Source organism: Amblyomma americanum, chromosome 11 (genome assembly GCF_052857255.1).
Source record: "Amblyomma americanum isolate KBUSLIRL-KWMA chromosome 11, ASM5285725v1, whole genome shotgun sequence".
NCBI classification, from domain to species: Eukaryota; Metazoa; Arthropoda; class Arachnida; order Ixodida; family Ixodidae; genus Amblyomma; species Amblyomma americanum.
Window position 1 is genome coordinate 23,659,928 of NC_135507.1, and position 21,607 is coordinate 23,681,534.

General features: G+C 48.1%; 1 protein-coding gene across 11 annotated transcripts in view; it reads left to right on the forward strand.

Moving 5' to 3' along the window:
- LOC144110426 (terminal uridylyltransferase 7-like) overlaps positions 1 to 13,224 on the forward strand; it is a 50,452-nt gene extending 37,228 nt beyond the window's left edge. For all 11 annotated transcript variants that reach the window (XM_077643311.1, XM_077643316.1, XM_077643315.1 and 8 more), the window contains 4 exons: positions 4,013 to 4,230; positions 7,531 to 7,919; positions 9,554 to 9,867; positions 11,313 to 13,224. In XM_077643311.1, the coding sequence (XP_077499437.1) occupies positions 4,013 to 4,230; positions 7,531 to 7,919; positions 9,554 to 9,867; positions 11,313 to 11,660 (1,269 nt within the window). In that variant the 3' untranslated portion in view covers positions 11,661 to 13,224. The remainder of the gene's footprint in view (positions 1 to 4,012; positions 4,231 to 7,530; positions 7,920 to 9,553; positions 9,868 to 11,312) is intronic.
- Positions 13,225 to 21,607: the final 8,383 nt, after the last annotated feature.

Consider the following 21,607-nt stretch of genomic DNA (forward strand, 5'->3'; position numbering starts at 1 on the left):
CTTCCCTGTTCGTCACTGAGCTTAGTCCCGGAAGCTCGACCGGAAGCTCTTCTAACTTTCCCGTGTCGGGCATTTCCTCTCCAGTACCTGGTGCCTTCAACGCTACAGGCTCAATTTTATCCAGTTCGGACGTGCTCTGAATATCAGCTTGCTGGGCCTCCGACCCTTTCTCATTGTTCGACAACGTCGGCCCCGCAACTACCGCCTTTGCAGCGAGCTCCCGAACTCTCGATCTGGTTAAGGCCTGAACGCTAGCCTCACCAAACAAAAGCCCCTTCTCGCGCAGGAGGTGATCGGACCTGTTCGAAAATAGGTACGGGTACTGGGGGGGCAGCATAGATGACACTGCGGCCTCCGTCTCAATTGCTCCGAAAGGTCCTTCAATAACCACTTTTGCTACGGGCAGACACACGCTGTGAGCTTCCACGGCTTGCTTGATCCATGCGCACTCGCCCGTGAACATATCGGGTTCTACGTAAGAGGGGTGAACTACATCCATTGTAGCTGCGGAATCACGAAGCACTCGGCACTCTTTCCCGTTCACGAGGAAGTCTCGCATGTAAGGCTCGAGAAGCTTCATGTTCTCGTCAGTGCTGCATAATGACAAAAACACGACTTTTGTTTTTGTTTCTGGACACTGCGCCGAAAAGTGACCCGGCTTCTGACACGTATAACACACGCGCGCTTGCCTCGTCTCGAACCGCTTTCTGCGTTCGGCTTCGGCTGCCGCCGTCTCCTTACGTTCGGTCGGACTGCTTTCACTCGCATCCGCACTACGTGTGTCCCCCCTTGCTCTCATGGGTGTGAACTTCGGCCTCTCAGACTTGGAGCCAAATTCACCCTTTTGACCGTCCTTAGCTCCGCGAGCCCGACGCGTCACAAACTCCTCGGCTAGCTCGGCGGCTTTAGCCACTGTACTAACGTCTGGCCTATCCAAGACCCAGTACCGCACGTTCTCAGGTAACCGACTGTAAAACTGTTCCAGCCCGAAACACTGCAGAATTTTCTCGTGGTCACCAAACGCTTTCTCTTCTTTGAGCCACTCCTGCATGTTTGACATAAGCCTGTAGGCAAACTCTGTATATGACTCGCTTCTGCCTTTTTCATTTTCCCGAAACTTCCGACGGAACGCCTCCGCTGACAGCCTGTACTTTTTTAGCAGACTCGATTTCACTTGGTCGAAATCCTCTGCCTCCTCTCTCTTCAAGCGAGCGACTACGTCGGCCGCCTCGCCGGGTAACAAAGTGAGCAAGCGCTGTGGCCACGTTTCCCGAGAGAACCCCTGCTTCTCGCACGTTCGCTCAAAGTTAACCAGGAACAAACCAATGTCCTCTCCAAGCTTAAACGGCCGCATCAGGTCAGTCATTTTGAACGATACACGTTCTCCTGCACCGTGTGCCTGACTTCCATTACGAGCGCGTTCCATCTCTACCTCGAGACGCTTCATTTCTAAAGCGTAGTCGCGCTCTTCTTTCTCTTTTTGCTCTTTACGTTCGCGCTCGTCTTTCTCTTTTTGTTCTTTACGTTCGCGCTCGTCTTTCTCTTTTTGTTCTTTACGTTCGCGCTCGTCTTTCTCTTTTTGTTCTTTACGTTCGCGCTCGTCTTTCTCAATGGTCTCAAGGCATTCCGACAGCTCGTCATCCTCAGCCTCCAACTCAAGAATAGCCCTTAGCAGTTCTGGTTTTCTGAGTTTGTCTGAGACATCCAGACCCAACTCTCTTGCAAGCTCCAGCAATTTCGGTTTGCGCAACGACTTCAAATCCATGGCTGCTCCGAATGCTGCTTTCTCTACTGCCTACTATTGTCTTGCCGCAAACTAACCCGGCAGCAACGACAACCACAATTACCAGCTCTGTTTCTGACACTAACAAAAGCCTGGCAAAACACAGAAGAAGAAAGTCCCGCACTCACCAAACCTCGCAGCCAAGAATTCAGCGCAGTCGTTCCGCTGCAGGCAACCAGTCATCACACAGGGCTCGTTGCACTGCTCCCGGATGGTCGTTGTGCTGCTCAGCATACAGTTGACCGCATATCTTCGCTGCTGGCCTCCGTTGTCGGGATCCCACCGCTGCCACCAGTTGTTGCAAAAGGGTTGCAAGCCCCAAGGGTAGCGTTGGCCTGGCGGCCTGGAGCAAAGCTGGAAACATCCGAAGGTCCCGGCAAAGGATGAGTCGACTGGCAACAGAACAACTTGTTTATTCTGGCATCGCCAAAGAGCAGCCGGTCAGGGCGACCACGTTACTCGCAGGAAGAAATCGAAGTCTCTCTGGCGTCCGGGGCAGCTCCCTTTATATACCCTCGGAGTCGAGGGCAAGAAGGAGCGGCTTGGGATGAGTCGCACAAGACGGCGACGCACGGACATGAACAGACGTGACGGGCGCGTCCGCCGGGCCGGCGCCGGTCAGACCTCCTCGCCTCCCAGTTGGGGAGCTCCTCTCCCCGGCTGCCGCGCTTTGACAAGCGTGGGCACCAGCATGCACACACACACACACGCACGCACGACGACACGTGGCACTGAAACCTGCCTGGACGCGCTTGGCAGGAGGCGTTGCGGCAGCGATGAACGAAGCCGCGGCATTTGTTGCATCCGCGCCGGCTATACCGCGCGTCGTAGGCGAGACGTAACAGGGGGCTCTCTCTGTGTTAGCTGCAGCATGGTGACGGTAACTAAGTATTACCTCGAAGACTTTTACCAGGCTTGTTTTTAAAGATTTATCTCGAATGCTTCAGTAGCATGCTGTGTTAGCTTTTGTTATTGAGCGATGAATGAAGCGACCAGTCGTGGGATACAGAAAATCGGGCAAGTCGCAGCATCTCCGGCACTCCGAATCCGAAACCACGTTGTAGTGCACTATGTATATGTGCTGTGCATCTTTGTCTCAGTTTTCCAGTACCGTTCGCGCCACATTCCATGTGATCGGTTGCAGCCATCGTGGTCAAACTACACGGTGTATTGATTTGGAAATGTCATCCGTCTGCGATAATTATCACGCCAAAACACCTCAGAGAGGAGATAGATACCACGCGTGAAGTTGATGCTAGCACATTATCGCAACAGGATATCACCAAAAAGCATGCTCAGTGGTTTGGCAGTTTGCGACTTGGGGTCAGAAGGCTGGGAAATATTTCCAAGTGCAGCCGCCCTGGTGGCTTTCACTTTACGACCTAAGCGGTCACGCAACCTCCGTGACACCAAGTTTGAATTTGCGAGTCGCGGAGGTTGCGCTATTGTTTAGGCCGAAAAGTGGCAATCGTAAGATGGTTGCACACTCCTTGACAGCCTTGCGACTGTGTTCACAGGCGGCGGTTGCATGCCCTTTGCGACTCCGGTGTGCAAATTGGGATGCGCTGAACGCTGCCTGCCTCTTCAATTTAGAATGAGGAGAGGGGGGGCCTTCCAGTAGGTTCTGGCTGCAGCGTCACCACCTTACCTTGCGCAAGAAAGGCAAGGCGATGGGCTCGAGCAGGGCAGAGCACTCGGGACCTTTGCCTCGGCTGGACGCTGCCGCCGCTTTGCCGTTCATCGTCAAGTCCTCCAATGAATGTGGCCGAACAGAATTAAGGTGTTGGCCATTTTCTTCCGGAAAGAAAAGCCAGATATGATGACTGAAGATTTTAGAACAATCAAATCGACTACCCGTCTGCTTTCTGATCGCAGTGTGCTTCATGTTCTGTTCACTTTCATTACTTCGAACTTCAGTTAATCCCAACTGCATTGGCGTTCCCGTGGGATTCGAATTAACGAGCTTTTACTGTATAAATCTCTGCTAAATGCATCTTGGCATATTGATTGCTTACGTCATAAAACCGTGCAATCGTCTTCAGTCCATATGCTTTTTCCAACAGCTTCTGGTGTCTTATATATTAAGCAGTACTGCTTTTAAGTATATTTCTGCAGTCCACATTATGCACAGTTCATTAGTATGTGCATGTAATGCCTTTCAATGTCTAATTATTGCCCTGGACATTGTCCTTTGTTTTCCAATTGTCCATTTTGTTTGCCCCATTTTAGGAGTACTTCTTCGACCGGCAGCAGCTGACTGATGGAGAGCCACCCAACGACCGAGGGTGCCGCTCATGCGGCAAGATTGGTCACCGTGCCAAGGACTGTCCGCGCCCCCGGAGGAAGAACGGTGATGGTGAAGAGAAGAGTGTGGCGGCCGCTCTCGATCGTCAGGATCGCAAGAGAGACCGTGGCAATCGCACGCAGTGGCAGAATCCTGATGCTAGGTATGTAGAACAGGAGCTGTGTCATGCAGGCTTGTGTCTTCAAACGGGGACATGTTTTATGCATGACCTGTGCATATGTTGTCACTTTTCTCTGTGCGAGAAAAGCGACCCAACCGAACTTTTTGGCTTTCGCTAGTACAAAGAGGCATGAAACTTCAAGCCCCTGTAGTTTCACCACATAGTCACCTTCATGAACTTAACAGGAGCTTTTGAGGCTACAGCATTTTGTGAATTTAGCCACGCTCGTTTAGGTCTCTTGCTGTGAACTAAAAAGAAAGAAAACAGGTGGCTGTCAAATTTTGGCCTTGCAAAATGCTAGGGATGCTTGTGGTAAACTTCACTGAGTGTTAATTTGTGTACCCCGCTCCTCTTGTGCAGGCTTCTCATGTTTGTGTGGCACATAGAAATACAGTAAAAGCTCGTTTATTCAAACTTCAAGGGACCAGAAGAAATCTTCGATTTATCTGAAGGTCGAATTATTGAATGACCCCGAATAAAAGCTGATAAGAACCGCTTGCATCACAGCCAATCTATTTGGTGAAAGACTGGGTAATGGTCGCCTGCTTTTGAGACGAGCACTGTCAAGAGTGTCGAGGGAGCACTGCTGCAAAATCACCAGGGCCTTCCCAGCATCCTTCACGGTGTGACGTGGTAGCGAGGAAGCCCCCTCACAAGCGGCTGCGTCCCTTGTAAGGAAGCCGCACTGTACAAAGAGCTAACTGCCCGTGACGAGCACACAGTTTCTGCACACTGGAAGCATGATGTTGATGGGAGCGAGCAAGGGAAACTTGCAGCACCATAAATCAGTCTCCTAAATGGCACACAGCTGGGCTCAGTTGGCTGGTGATGCGTGCTGAATAGCCACCATCACCACGGGCTGGCGTGAGGCTCAGAAAATCAAAACTGAAACTACGCGGTCGGACAATTCTCGGAGATAAGACCCATCTGATTTCGGTCATGCCAGCCATTGCATGCGTGTCAGAAGTGCGCGGGCAATTCTGCAGTGTGCAATTCAGATTTCAGGAGGGCTATTTTGATGACGACTTGCCGTGTTGGTCATTCCTAGATGCGGCCTCCCTTTTGGGAGCCTTATCAAATTAATGGAGGTCGAATTAACAAGCTTGTATTAATAGACTACAGTAGCCGACGGGTAATTCGTACCCCAATAATTTGGACTTGTAGCATATTTCGGACCTCGATGAGGCACCGTCACTCACCCCATAAAAGCGCATACATATTCGCGACGGATATTTCGGACTTCAAAAGTCTGCAAGTTCGATTTTTCAAACTAATTTCAGTCGCCTGCGGGCCAAAATCGGCCATCTTTTTGGCTTTTCGCCGGCGCAAAAGGCGCCATCTTGGATTGAGGTGGATGTAGCCTGCAGTTGGCTTGGCGTGACACACTTTCGGTACCTCATTGTTGCCAGTAGAGGTCCCTGCGGTCTCTGACACTTCGAGGTGGTAGCCGGATTGTCATCGCCGCCAACTTGCTTTTCTCGCCGGCGTTGTCGCGGGTATCTCATATCTCGGCGGGAAGGGATAAAGAAGGTACTGAGAGAAGAAAGAGGTGCCGTAATGGATGGCTCTGGAATAATTTCGACCACCTGACATCGCACAGCACACTGGTGCCTTTGCGTTTCGCCTCCATCGAAACGCGGCCATCGCGGTCGGGTTCCAACCCGGGTACTCCGGATCAGTAGCCGAGCGCCCTAACCACTGAGCCACCGCGGCGGGTCTCATACTTTCGCCATTCGCATTTTCGTCACTTGGGTTACTCTGACTGCGTTGACCGAGTGGTGCTCAGTGTTCACGAAGTTACATCTGTTCGCCGTTTTGTGATTGCGTCCGACGGTTCCGCTGCTTTGAAAGAAAAGGGCCCTATCTTTGCGTGTGTTTAACGAGCGGTGTGGTACACACTCGGGTTGTGGACAGCATGGCCCCGCCGGGTCCGTCAAAAAGAAGCGTGGGAAGTATTCCTACTAAATGCGGTGACCTTTGTCTTGCGTGTACAGTGAAAGCACAACCTTGGCGGAAATACAGGCGCAAATCGTCACCAGCAAGAGAAATTTTCCGCAAGGTAAAATCAGTGACATTTTTAAGCAATTTCATCTCAATAAAGTGATTTTTGTACTTCATGGATTTTTCGGACTGTGCGGTTGTTCGGACCATTTTTTTGGGTCCCTTCGAGTTCGAAAAATCGGTCGGCGACTGTAGTGAGTTGTGCTTCAGAGGCGAAACATGAATGAACCTTATTTATTAAATTAATAGGCTACAGCTGGCGTGGCCACGTGATTCAGGGGTTGAAACAAGGTTTGCAGAAAGTACTTAATTCTGCTTTGTCTGCGATTAAGAATTGAGCCTTTCATTTTGTGTTGAAGCTCATTAAATGTACTTAAACAGACTGCATCACTGCTCTCATTTGAGGAGGCTTTTTTCTTACCTTTCTTTTCCATTCATAGCCTGTATGGAAAGAGACATATACCTCTGTTTCTTGGCTTTTATTGATGTTACATAGGATTGCAAACTGCCGTTAAGCCTTCAACAGCAGTTCAGTTGAACAGGTCAACCGACAAGATGGCAGTTAGTGGAGCTGCTATATTGAGCGAGTTGACAATGTTTTCCACTGCCCTGTGCTCTAAAATTGCATGAAAGTTTGCTGTGCTGTCCCGGCTAGGGCAGTCCTTAATTTAAAACATGTGCTCACTGAATGCATATACTAAACATGCAAGGGCACACAAGTGGTGACAGAAAAACTGTGGTCAAGCACCAAAGCCAAGCGCGCTTCTGCTAGATTCTCTGGACATTGTGCTGCATTCAACTGTGGTGTACACTGGGCACAAAGCTTGCATAGAAATTGTAATTCAGTAAAATATATATTGGAAATCATGTTTTAAATAGAAGTACCAGCATGCAAGCACACTCTTATTTATGAATAGGCTGTACCTGGCGTGGTATTGGCAGTACATAAGGAATGCATAAATGAAGAAATAAACAAAACAAATAAGCGATTTAGAGGTTGAACTGATATTTGTGGAAAAGTGCCTTGTGACAGAACAGCATCTGCCTGCCATTCATTTGACTGGCAGTTGAAACTGGCTGTGTGATGATGCTCTTACAGACAGTTAGATTTGTGTACAACCGACCAGGGTGGCCCAGTGGCTTTGGCATTTGGCTGCTGATTCCAAGGCCACAGTGACCGTATTTCGATAGAGGTGAAATGCAAAAGGTGCCCATGTGCTTTGTGTTGTCAGCACAATGGGGGATTTATGGGTAACTGGATGTTCCTACTGCTGGTTCCAGGGGTGGGCCAAGAAACCGGCAGGCGCAGTTCCAGCAGCTGTCGCAGATAAACCCGCAGCAGAGGAGGGCACGGGGTGCGCCCGCATACCAGCCCAGAGGCCACTTGATGGACGAACAGCAGCACCACGGCAGAAGTCGTGCATCAGATGACCAGCAGTGTCACACCAGAGGCCGCATGCTGGACGATCAGCAGCGCCATATCGGAGGTCACGCGCTGGACGATCAGCAGCGTCATGTCCGGGGTCACATGGCAGATGATCAGCAGCACCATGTCAGAGACCGCGTGTTGGATGATCAGCAGCGCCATTCTAGGAACCGTGCATCGGATGACCAACTACATCCTCCTCATCGCCAGCATCAGCCTCAGCAGCAGAATGCACCACCCGAAAGTAAGCCCACTGCTTGGTATGGAGCATTTGACCAGTCTTTCACCACATGATAAAATTAAAGAGGCCATTTTAGAAGTTGTGCCACTCAACCCTAGTCGCTGCATTTGCTCAAAGTGCTAGTGCTGTATTCTTTCAGGAATTTTGCCTCTTAAAGTCTACCCTTGGGCTATAATCGAATGCCACGATTCAGTGGCCTTAAAGCAGTGCCGCGGTGCAGCCATTTTGAAGCAGTCGCAACTCGGTTTTGGTTTCCGCAGTTATGCAGTGTTATGTTGGCAACGTGAGTACCACGGAAGCCAAATGCCAATCCATCTAAAGTCGAAACATCGCTCTTTGTGTTCATTGGAATCTCGTGCCTGTCTCGTTGTGCCGTCATGTACTTTACATGTGGCATTGTTTGTGGTGCGAACATTTTGACCGTTACTGCTTGCTGCAGACCACACAATGGCAACACATGCTCAGTATGGTGCTCGTTTTAAGAGGAAGGTGGTTCCTAAATGTGAGCCTGACTGCAAAGGCTTTCGTGGGCTTCCATGTGGTCGTCCCGTCGAACTTGAGGAAAAGGTGGTGGACTTTGCAAGTGTACAGCGCAACCGCCTTATGGGAAGCAGTGTCAAGCTGATCTGCTGCTATACTAGAGACGGTGCTCAGCAGATGGGAATACCCTCAGAAAACCTTAAAGCACCTTGTGGATGGGCCCAAAAGTCCATGAGACTGAACGGTTTCCGTCTGCGGCGAACAACTTCAGTACGACAGAAGTTGCCAGGAGGCTTCGATGCAAAGCTGCTGCAATTTCAGCGCATAAACTTGTGTCGTTCGTCGACTGTGCCATTGGGGTGTATTGACAGTGCTAACCAGACAAGTGAAGCGCCGTGTGCACAGAATTTGTACATTATGTGTTAAGTTGTTAACATACCATAGCTAGCATGCATGCTTGGGTTGGATGTCTTCATGGTGGTATGACCCGCCATGGAGTTCTTGGGGCTAACACCATTTGTCTGGGTGTTAGCTGTAATTGTCTGCTTGTGACGTGACCAGTGGAGAGCAGATTTAGCCTGGGAGCCGGTTGGGCTGTTGACCCTGGTGCATGCATGTCCAGTGACTTTCCTGGTTTTTGACATAGAGCGAAAGCAGGGCGCTGTCAGTAGAATTTCGCCAGGTCAAAGGTAACAGTCAGCTGTTCACAAATTGTCAGAAGTCGGTGCTCTCTCCTCCACTATTGCTGTCGGTGCGTTTTGTGACTTTTTCGCACCAGGTGCCTTAGCTGCTGCCTTTGGTGGAAACATTTGCACAGGGTCACACATGCAGTGAGGCCTTGATAGCCTTCAAAGCACAGTCTTCATGCATGAAAAATGATTGGAGCAGGGAGCGTGATGCAAGTGCATTGGAAAAACTGACCTCCTAGAAAGCAAAACGTGCCGCATCACTTGCTCAGTACGGATGTGTGGTATTTGTACACTTTTGGATTTAGTTTTGACAGGAATATTTGAGATGTTTGGCATAAGCAAGAGACTTTATCTTCCATGGAGGCAAGGAGGTAGCAATGGCTGTAGTATACCGCATGCAATGTGCATTAGCTGAGTTGCTGCACTGGAATTTAAAGGGTCAGGACTTCTTTCTTTACATCATTCCAGGTCACCCAGGTCTACCCTCTGAAGCTCTGCCACCACCGCATGGCGTTGCACCACCTGAGGTTGCCCGGGCACAGCTCCAGAGGGCGCTGCAGGACATGATGGGAGCAGGGCTTCAGATGGGAGCTGCCTCCCGTTGCTTTGCTCCGCCCATGGGTGTGCCACCGACAGCGTTCATGGCACCGCCACCCATGCGGCCGCCCCCGTTTCCCGGCGCCAATGGACAGACGCCACCCCACCCTGACCTTCAGGCACTTGTGTTCAAGCTGCAACCGCCGGGACAGGCGCCACAGGACATGGGGTGCTATGGCCAATGGGTGAGTGTGGAAGCAGCTCCAAAGCTCACCTGCTGTAGTCCAGTACTGGGAACAGGTATAACAGCCGCCCGATTTTTCAGGCTCAACGGGCTGCAAAAAATGATCCGAATAATCTGAACAGTCTGAAAAATTCGTAAATTTCACAAAAAATCACTTTACTGAGATTGAATCAGCTTAAAAATATCCAGATTTTGCACTGTGTCATGTGCCACCCACAAGTGTTGATAATAGCTTGCATTTGAATCAGTCGTACTGCCTTCACACCGCCCCACACTGCGTGTCACGAAAACCATTTGTAGGGCCCGCAGATCATGCCACCAACCATTCCACAAACTAATGACATTTTACTGTAGCTCACCACAGTGCACATCACTCGTCATGGCTCTCTACGTGCATATTTTTTTTGGTTCGAACTGGCGTGCAGCGGGAGGCAAATGTGGTGCGCCACCCAGGCCATTGGCTGCCGTTCAGAGGCAAGTCAGAATCACAGGAGGTCCTCAACGCACTTCACTTGTGAGCTTCCACCGACACATAGCACAGTGGGATGGATGCTCGGATTGATGTTTACTTGTTCAAAGTAGCAGCGCTAACTAGGAGTTACTGTGAGGATCTCTTTTTTTACGATCGAATTCATATAACTTTCGGGTAGCACCTAGTATCCCACATTTGGTGGTTCAGGCAACAAATTTGGTGTATTGACCCTTTGAGCAGGCACTGTCCCTTCTGGATTCGTTCACCCTCGGGCAAAGCTTTTCCAGCTTAGTCGGAGTAGAAAAAGCAACCCCGATGCCACACTTTCCTGTGATTTTTCCTGCAGTGAGAAGTACAGTGCCAGTAAGGTACCGCCACATGCCTCTTCGTCACATGGTCCGCACTGCCACCCATTTCCATTGCCTGGCCTGTTTTGACCTCTTTTGTGAGGCTGTCTCTGACCGTTACCGAGGTTTCTATTGGATAGCCTGCTGTCCGTAGGCTTGCCACTTCTTCTTGCCAACTTTGTTGGATCTATAGTGGCTAGAACTTCTCTGATGTTGATGTCTAGCAAAAGTTGCGTCCGTTTCTTGTTCACTGTCCTTCATGGATGCTAAAAAAATGCATTTCAAGACAAAAATGCGGTGAAATTGAAGCTTAATCGTTCTATTACACACTCTAAGACCATTCCTGCCCCTTGCTGTACCTTTCTTGGATTAATCTTTGACGCTAGTAAGGTGAAGTCTTTTTTTTTTTTTTGTAGATCTGCCCACCCACATGTAGGCCCTAGTCTAATGATAATGCTTCAACAAAGGCATCGGCAGTCTCCTTTGGCAGGACATATCTGGAATTGTCCTTGTCAGTGCTTTGTGCTGTAGGCACAAGATGGAAGTGGGATTGTCACGGTTAGCTCAGAGCACATTATTACTCGGTTAGTGCTCGTCATCAGTGCCAACCACTTTTGTTCCCCACAGCAAGCCATTGGCCCCCCACCAAGGCACACCATTTCATCATCATGGCCTCCCGGCATGCCTCCTCCTCCTCACGGTCAAGAGCCTCCGCCCCTGAGTGGCGGCAGCTTTCTTGGACCAAGACCAGTACCACCGCACAGCATGCCGCATCATCCATCGGTGATGCCCCCGCTGCCTCAACAGGCACCGTTCCTCTGCGGCCCGCCCCCTGCGAAGCCACCGTTCGGCCCCGTGCCACCCATGGGCCAGCCAGTGTTCCCGGGTGCATTGCCCGGCAGTGAGGTGCCACCACAGCAGTGGGACGGGGACCAGCCCAGCCACGAGATGAAGCCTGTGCCGTCCCAAGATTAGAATCTCTCAAAGCCTTTGTTGTGCTTTGAGTCGCAAAGAATCATGGTCAGGGAATCCCCCTCATTTTTTTTCCTTATTCTCCCATCCCTCCTGCCATGTCATCCTTGCACCCAAAGACAGTGGTGCCACAGGCGCTTGCCAACCGTCTTTGAGGGGCTTAGGTCTTAAGAAAACCCTTTCATTCGCATTCATGATGAAGAGACTGTACGGTTTTGATTGACGGTACTTCACTGCATGCTGCCCTTATTTTTCCTTAACAATCAAATAACTGGGATTCTCAGGGTAGGTTGTTGAAGGAGAGGCTTCTGCTGCACACATGTGAGATGCCGGCTTTTAAATTGCTCTCTACTTGTTTTTTTTTTTTCTCTCATGCTCTCTTTTATCTCAACTGCCAGTGAGCATTTCTTAAAACTTGGGACAAACCCAGCTAGTGATGGCATTGTTACGGTGTCAGCACTGAGTGTCTGTCTGTACATGATGCTGCTAGTGCGGAGCTGTGGAATTCTTATCATGACCTATATTTGCTGTAAAGTTACCACATGTGCACAGAGAAGTTTTTCACTGCCTGACCCAAATCGCATTGCTTCTCACAGATGAGCATTCTTCGCCACCATTGGATTGACCCGGGTCAAGGTGTGGTTTTAGAATTTGCACTCACATTCTTTTTTTTTAATACATTCAACATTGGAATTTACCATTTCGCATAGCTGCTTCCCTAATGACCCGCCTCTTTCTTTGGCCTTTGTGTAATGCTGCTTCAGAGCGGAAATGCCATGCATGCAAAGACGGTATTGACGATACTGTTTCCTTCATTTGGCTTGCAGCTGGAACTCCGTGGGTGGCGAGGTTGGTTAGTACTGCAGCGGTTAACCATGCAGTTGGGTGTTGTAGTTTGAACTGTGCAGGGACGGCTCTTTGTCGTTTCGTGACTCTGTCCTCGAAAGCTAGCGGGTGTTTCTTCAGCCAATAATATCTGATGGTGGTGGTGGTGACTGTGGCAGAAGCGATTGGTTTAGTGTCGGGAAGAGTTAAGTCATCAAAGAACTGGTGCATGCAACGTGCCGAGGCTGCCGGTTCTTGTTGAGCACTTGTGCAGTTTCGACCGTGGGCTGGGATTTGTTCTGCCTTTGCCAACTTGTATGCCTTTTGTAATTAGACAACTGTTGTCATCAAAAGCATTCGATCTCAAATGTCGACACTTTCTTGTGTCGTGTACTAAGTACAAGCTTTTGAGAGAATAAGCCAATGTTCACAGTTGGGAAAATGGCACGCAAAAGACCATCACATCAGCACAAATTTAACAACGCATGGTGTCGTGCATCACGACCACGCTATGTGGCATATCTTGGTTTTAAAAATCATCATCAGGAATTTTATGGTGGACACGCTGTATCCAGCCATCTCTTGTAAGTGGTGTCAGAAACAGAGATGTGTAACTCCCATTTGTTGTAAATATGTCCAGGATTTCAAAAGTGCACACACATCAGTGGCCTAAAAATGGTGTCCCCATCAACACTGAATGATTGTAGTACGATATGTAAGTAAAGAGAAATTCAGACAAATACATTGTGTCGTTCTGCTTGCTTTAAGCCTGGTCTTGAAAACAAAATTTTATTAATGTAGTAATAATTATGAAATCTTCATTGAACATGTATTTTTGCGCACTGATTCTAAATATGTAATCTAATTTCATGTGAAACAATTTCTTGGGCACTTATATAAATTTTATGCAGTTATTTTGTGAAGAGCTTGGAAGAAAATTTACTGTAGGAAAATCGCTGAAATGTATGCCATTCGGTCGTCTTAATATGAAGGAATGCAATAAGGGTAAAATTAATCCTGGCTATTATATGACGAGTTATGGTATTGAAGCTGCCACTTCAGAAACGAGAATACACACTTTTCTTCACATTTCTGAAGCGACAACTTTAAAACCCTATAACTTGCGTTCTTTGATAGGCAGGAAGACACTTTTACCCTTATTGCATTCCTTAGTATCAAGAGAACCCAATGGCATACATACCAGCAAGTTCCCGCAGCAAATTCTTTTCAAAGCTCTTCACAAGATACATGCATAAACATTATATACGTGCTCAAGGAATTGCTTTACATGAAATTAAATGAGATATTTAGAATCGGCGCACAAAAATACATGCTCCCTGAAGGTTTCTTAACTGTGATTTCATTAATAAAATTTTTGTTTTCAAGACCAGGCTTTCCCATAAAGTCTTGTAGCTGCTGTGATGCACAGCGGTACATACCATATTCACTTGCGTAATTTGTGCTCCCCTAATTTATTATCCCAGATTTTTAAAAAATTCTTTTATGCTCCCTCCTGCACCAGACCACCAGCATGCACATAGATGCGTGCAAGGCAGGCATGTGAAGACTGGTGCTGCCACGTTGCCATGTGCAGCTGCAAAAGGTTTGAAAGGTGAGGATACGCAGCCACACCATCCGTGCTACTTGGTGTGCCTCGGTCGCCTCTCCTTCCCTTTCTGAGACACGCCAACACACGAGTGGAAATGAGTCAGCACCAGCAGTGATGGGATTGATGCGCTAAACTGCGTCAAAAGGTAAAGCCTCCTATATGCTGCTACATTATGACAGAAATACAATCTGAGCCAAGCCTGCGCCAAAACTGCGCAATTTACTCGAGAATAAAATTCTTGGCCGCCGTGTGTTCTGCTTCGTGGACGTATGCATGCACTGGCCACTGCACAGGTGTAGTTCGGATACCGGCTCCCTGCGGAAATGGATCAGAGTAGCTGATTGCGCTGTGCTGAAACTGTATAACAACTCTATTCTCCTTTTTTTACACATCGATTTCCTTTTCAAACATGGTTACTAGGAATGGCTAAAGATGGTGCGCGGTGGCGCGTCATTTTTCGGTGAATATGAGTCGCACAGACAAAAAATTAAAAAAGCGTGAATTATACACCGGAGAACACGGTATATATATTTATATATCTGCGCCTAAAGGCACTTTCAGCTCTTATAAAGTGGCCTCGCCCAACCACATCACTGTACGAGTGAAATAGCAGTGAAGGAGATGACAATATAATGGAAAGCAAAAAATTACGATCATCAGTTTATCGGGTGAATAAGTTAACGTTATACATCATTGCCTTCTCTTTCGAGACTCCTCAAAGATCATCTACGGAATTTGTTAATATCTGTTTTTATTGTGACATTACAAGAGTGCATCTTTCGTATATATATTTTTTCATGAATGTCTTGTATATATCTGACATCCATATACAAGGTGCCCCAGCCAACATGAACCAAGATATTAAAAAAAAATGCAAGCGTTTTTCGGAACTGAAATCGCGTGGATGCAGTTAGAATTTATCCAAAGTTTCTTTACAATTTTTTTGCTCGTTTTACTTGAATAATTATTCGAGATACATTAATTATTTTTAAAAATCGAGCTTGAACCGTCCAGACGTTAATAGGAAAGTTGTGGAGATCTATAAATAATGCCCAACCCAGGCACTTCAAATGAGATAGCCTTAGCATGGTCGTTTTTATTCGGGAAAACGAAAGCCCTCGGAGTTCGAAAAATGCCAACTGACAGCGTGCTCTGTGCGCCAGAATGCGCCGTGATTAGTGCGCTCTGAGGGTGCCTGGATGCCCGCTCGCCTCTGCTTTCAGGGCGGGGACACCCTTTGTACTAACCCGCGCCGCCGTATCCCCCTCGCAGCGGCATGCTGGGTCTCGCGCGTCAGTTGCGTACAGTGCGCTATGCGTCTGGCACAGTTTCTGTGCGGTCACGTGGCGGCTGTAATAATGCTACTCATCTGGAAATAGTACATACTTTTTTCACTCGTGGCAGTTGTGTTTTTGCAGTTTTGGGCGTATTTTATGCATGATGCGCTCGCTCCGACTACATACACAATAATCGAAAAGTTATGACGGACTGCTGTGTTTCCAAGCCAACGGCTGCACTTTGAAAGAACAGCAGTTATTTGGTGTTCCTTGGTAGTGATAATATGGACTATATAAGGTTCACCGAATTACATAGAATTATGCTGCTTTTGTCGGTTTGAACGGTAAAAGCTGTTCACAAGGCCCCAAGTTCCTCTTGTATACAAGCAGTGCGGAGCATGCATGACCTGCCAAATATAATATTTTTGCGTAGTTAACATCCACTTTTCCAATGTTCTGTGAAGTGCCTTTGTCTTTCTGCTGCACCGTATGTGAAGAATTGCACGTATGAATGTCAAATTTCTCTTCCAAGTAATCTGTCGTCTCACTGCTCTGGAGTTGTCTGAAAAGCTGAGGACACGTCTGAAACCAAATGGCCATATTTTCTGAACTGCTTCTCTCAGTGGCTTGTGCCGCAACAAAATAATTCAGATGGTTGCGTTTCGCTTTGGATGATTTTGACTACATGTAGACTAAAGATGCGATGCGACGAAGTCTTCCTAATTCATAGTGACTAAGTCGCTTTATTCAAGGGAAAATTTAACTAAACGGCTTACTTTTCCTTTCAAAACATGAAGAAAATTAATCAAAAGCGACTAATTCACAAATAGACCTCACAAAATCAACCCTTGATAGCTACTTTTTTGGAATCCCATTGTCTCTGCCAGGCTAAACTAACAAAGAGGAGTCGGAGCAACACAGGCCGCCTTACTCGCTTCCGCGGAACAGTCTGCTCCAGTTGCCAAGAGATGCTCGCTTGTTGCCTCACTCGATAGTCGGAGGGCAAAGCCATAGCTCTCTCATTAAGGAATGAGTCTGGTCTGGTTGTAAAACCACGTTTCAAATAAAACGCGCAGGAAGATGTGGGCTTTCATCCGTGCAGCTGCTCTCATCAAAAGAGGTTAAAAAAAAACTACTCTATAAGATATGGCAATCCAGAAACACGAGTGACGAATTTTACTGACGTGGCTGCATGACGGTAATCAAAAAAGCCTTTTTCCCCAGGTGTGGTGTCTTTTGAAAGAGATATGAAAAGTAAGGAAAGCAAAGCACTACTGGGGAAAAAAGCTGCCTTTCGTTCGCGTCATGCAGCCGCGGCTTCTTTGCTTGCTGACGCACAGAAGATAGGTTTGGTGCCATAATATTCGTAGTGAGCTGGCGCAAAGAAGCAGAGAGAGGGTAGTGGTAGTAATGCCTTCGTGGCATTAAGATAAAACAAATAATAAACTGAACAAAACGCTGCGACGAGAGCTTCATAGACTCGCTTAGCCGTAAGAGCGCCTAAAAAATACGGCTGCCTTATTGGGAAACTTCTTTGTGATCAGGTTGTGAAGAAGCCACCCGGCCAATTCTGATGGGCCTTGTAGGTTTGCACACTCGCCTTTCAGCTTTCTTGGCCTATGTCATCAGTGCAAGTGCTTGTGGTCTGTTAAAAAAAATATGCCACTTCTGACAGCGTGGTGCAGAACGTGCGATGCATACCGAGGCGGCTGTAATCGGGAGAAGAAAGGCCGCGACACGTAACGACAACGAGGTACGAGAAGAAGAAATGCGGCGCAGAACGCACAATAATAATTGGTTTTTGGGGGAAAGGAAATGGCGCAGTATCTGTCTCAAAACTTTCAAAACCGAGGTGAGAATAGGCCACGCCCCTTTGCTTGAAGTCAGCTCGTGTTGTGTAATGCAGCAGTCAGAGATAGAGCTTTGAGGGACTGTTGTGTTCCCGGGTGTCCTGTCCACACTCTTAAAGTGCACCAGCTTTTTGGCTTTGCTCGTGACAGCGCGCACTGAGAAAATTGCCAATCGCAGTTGAAACCAGACTGCTGGACCAACAGTTGACCCCAAAGTATGCGAGGTAAGGCATGCGAAACGCTTGCTTCTTTTAGAACAATTTCTGCTGTGGACAGAAGAATAATGCACCACTTATCTTTGCATCCTCATAATTATTCAAATTAGCAGTCATAAAATGCTTTGCTCGCATTGGTTTAATTGCGAATGAGAAGCTGTCTAATGACTGTGTTTGGCAAATATGCAACTGCAGCTCGAAATAAGTAATCCTGATTGTCGGAAAAGTAACCGAAATGCAGAGTATCCGGGTCAAGAGATTGCAGTGGAATATGCTAGGCAAGTTGTAAGAATGCTATTATGAAGGAACACAGTGCTAAATGAACGGTACAGAAGAGAACCGACTGTACATAAGGCACCAACTTCCTCGGCAGATTAGCTGCGATAGTATACTTTAAAGCAACTACCTCTGATTCACTGTTCAAACAATCTCTGATACCACCCTGTCCCGGTAGAATACTAAATTTCCTGAATTCCACGCGGTAGCTACAGTTTTCTCTTCGAAACGGCGCGCCGCTGCTTAGCGTTCAATGCGGTCGAACGGGAGAGAGAGACCCAACATGTCCCCGCTGAGAGCGGTGTCTTCACCCTGAAAGCGGCGCTGGTCCATCGAAGCACCCTAAACGCTCTCATCCGTGATTTGTAAAAAACATCGCCAGCGCCGCGCCTTCTCTTCGCTTACGAGAAAGGGCTTCTGTCTTTGCTCGGCTCTGACGTTACCGGCGGCGGCTGGCGACGGATTCTACAATCTGCTAGCGTGAGAGCGCAGTTATCGCAGCAGAAACGGGAGCCGGCTTTCAACTGCCGCCCGAACCCACTGGCGCTTATCTTGGAACCCACCACAACGCGAAGCTCTTCCGTGTGCAGCACGAAAGGCCCGAAGCGAGCGATGTTTATTACAAAGCACGAATGAGAGCGCCCTAATCGCGGTGCGTTCGGGCGCGCGGAGGAGGAGGAGGTAAACTTTATTAGAGAAAAGGTCTTCGGCGCGGGTTGTGGTGACGTTCCCCTCCCCGCGGTGGGCACCTCTTCTAGGCCGGACGCCAGGTGGCCGACCGACGATGTCGCTCGGCGACCTCTTCAGCCCGCTCCGTGACTCGGAGTTGAACCTCCGGGTCCGAGCTGAGTAGCGCGGCCTCCCACTGCGATTGGGTAGAGAGCTGCAGACTGTTCGACGGCTTGTCTTCAGGACATGAGTATAGGATGTGGGGTGTGTCTGCCTTATGGTGCCCACAGAGAGAACAGATGGGGCTGAACTGCTCTGGGAACCATATGGAGTACATGTACGGATTAAAGAGTTTGTTTGGAGCGGCCGCCAACTGACTTGTTGCGTTTTACTTAGAGATCTATGTGGGTCTGGGAAGATTTGTCTTTCTTTCTTGAAGTGGGTAGTAATTTCTTTGTAGGTCGTCATTCGCTCCTTGGCCGACCTGAGCTCGGGGTAACGCACCTCCCGGTTAACTACGAATCCTCGGGCAAATTGGTGCGCCGCCTCGTTTCCAGGATGGCCCGAATGGGCGGGGACCCAGATCAATGTGATCTGGCGGGTATTGGAGATTTTTTGTAATATATTGATGGCTGCTGAGTGGGCCCTTCCTTTGCAAAAATTTCGAATTGCGGTTTTAGAGTCGCTGATGATGTATTTGGCAGTGGTGGAGGTAATTGCTAAAGCTATGGCAGCTTCGGCCTCCTCCGGAAATTTTGTTTTATCGATTGTCGCCGATACGACGGGAGAACCTCGATGATCGACAACTGCCAGGGAAAAGGCGTCTCTGTCCGCATGTTCTGCCACGTCCACATGCGCCGTGTCTTTCTGAACTGAAAATCTTTCGTGAAGTTTTTGTGCCCTAGCCTATATTCTGTCTGTATTATAGTGTGGATGCATGTTTTTGGGCAGAGGATGGACTATTAAGTGCTCGTGCACGAGTCTTGGAATTGACAAGGTGTGTGCACGGATTCCTTCATATTGTATTCCTGCCTTCTTTAAGATGAAACGTCCCGTTTCAGTGCCTGATAGTCTTTCGTATTGTGCGGTGAGGTGTGCTTCCATCATTTCCGCTAAGGTGTTATGAATTCCTAACTGTATTAGTTTTTCATTTGGGGTATGACGAGGGAGGTCCAGCGCAATTTTGTAGGATTGTCGAATTAGAGAATCCACTTCGTCCCTTTCTCTGACAGTGAGGGTGACGTATGGTGTGGAGTAGATGACTCTGCTAAGAACGAAGGCCTGGATTAGTTTCCTGGTCTCAGCTTTTTTAACTCCTCCTCGCCTATTCGCGATGCGTCGGATGAGGAAGGAGATTTGGTTGACGGTGTTTCTCAGCTTCTTAATTAGTGTGTCGTTTTTTCGGTTTGACTGTATCAGCATTCCCAAGATTCTCAGTGTCTCCACGTCTGGGATGGCTGCCCCTTGCGCGTATATTTTGATCTCAGGCGCTTTTTTTTTTTGACGCTTTGGGTGCAGGATGAGGAGTTCAGATTTTTGGGGGGAACACGCAAGTCCCGCGGCTTGTGCCTCCTCTACTACTACATCTGCCGCTTGTTGTAGCGTATCTTGTATCGTGCCGATACTCCCCTTGGCGGTCCAAAGGGTGATATCGTCCACGTACAAGGAGTGTTCTAGGTCTGGAATTTTGGCGAGTTCGCGTGCCATTTTGATGAGGGTTATATTGAATAAGAAGGGGGAGAGAACCGATCCTTGCGGCGTTCCTCTGTCTCCTAAAGTGAAGGTGTCGGATTTGATTGTGCCAATTTGAATTTTAGCCGTTCTATCGGAGAGAAAGTCCTTGATGTAGTTAAACGTTCTTTCGCCTACATTCAACGGTGAAAGAGAATCTAGGATTGCTTGTGTTTGACGTTATCAAATGCTTTGGTTAAATCTAGAGCTAGGATTGCCCTTTTGCTCCTTTCTTGCTCCTGAGATAGGACCTCGTTTGCTAGTCTGAGCATCGTATCCTGTGTTGATAAATATGGTCTAAAGCCGACCATAGTGTTTGGATATAAATTCTCTTTGTGCATGTGGGACTGCAGTCTGTCGAGTATGACGCGCTCAATCATTTTTCCTAAGCAAGAAGTAAGCGAAATAGGTCTGAGATTTTCGAGCGCGAGCTTTTTGCCCGGTTTTGGAATGAATTTAACGATGGGGTGTTTCCAAGACGCTGGGAGTTTTCCTTCCCTCCAACATCCGTTCGCAAAGTCCGTGAGGGCTGTGATGGAAGCGTCGTCTAGGTTTCTGAGTGCCTTATTGTTAATGCAGCCATCTCCCGGAGCGGATGTCGTGCGTATCTTAAGGAGGGCTGCTCTTATTTCCGCCATCGTTATCTCAGCGTCCAGGATGGGGTTAGGTTGTCCTTTATAATCGGGTAGGGACTGCGTCTCTCGAGTTGTGCAGAAGTATTTCTGCTGGAGCGTGTTTATAATATCTTGATCCGTGCCTGGGTCTGTATTTAGAATTTTGGTGATTTCCTTTTGAGTCGTAACTTTGTTCGATTCCGGATCAAGGAGATGCCGCAGAAGATTCCACGTCTCTCTCGTGCCTAGATTGCCATTTATATTTTCGCAGATATGGTTCCACTGCTGTCTCGCGAGTTCTGCGGAGTGGTGTTGAATTTCTTCCGTGAGTGTGACTATCCTATTTCTAAGCTTTTTGTTGTATTTTTGCTTAAGCCATCTTTTTTCTAGGCTTTGCCTTGCCTCCCACATGTGTGTGAGGCGGCTGTCAATCATACTTACGCCTAGGTCATGCACTACGTCTTTAGTGGCCTTTCCCACGTCTGATAGGAGGGTTTGTGTCCACTGTGCTTGGTCTGCGATCGGTTCCTGATTTTGGTCACGCATCGTCCTAAATTTGTCCCAGTCAGTGATTCTGTTTTTTCTGGGTTGGGGTTTGAGATTGCCAATGACGATTTTTTACATTGTGATATAATGGTCACTTCCCAGATTTTGTCTGGTGTTGCTCCAGCGCGCTGTCACGTGGTATTTTTTAAACTCCGCGGGCTTTCGTTTTTCCCGATTTAAAACGGCCACGCCAAGTCTATCTCGTTGGAAATGTCTGCGTTGGGCAATATTTGGGGAGCTCCACAAATTTCCTATTGACGCCTGAACGTTTCAAACTATATTTAAAAAGTTAATTTATCTCGATTAATTACTTAAGTAGGATGATCAAAAAATGGTAC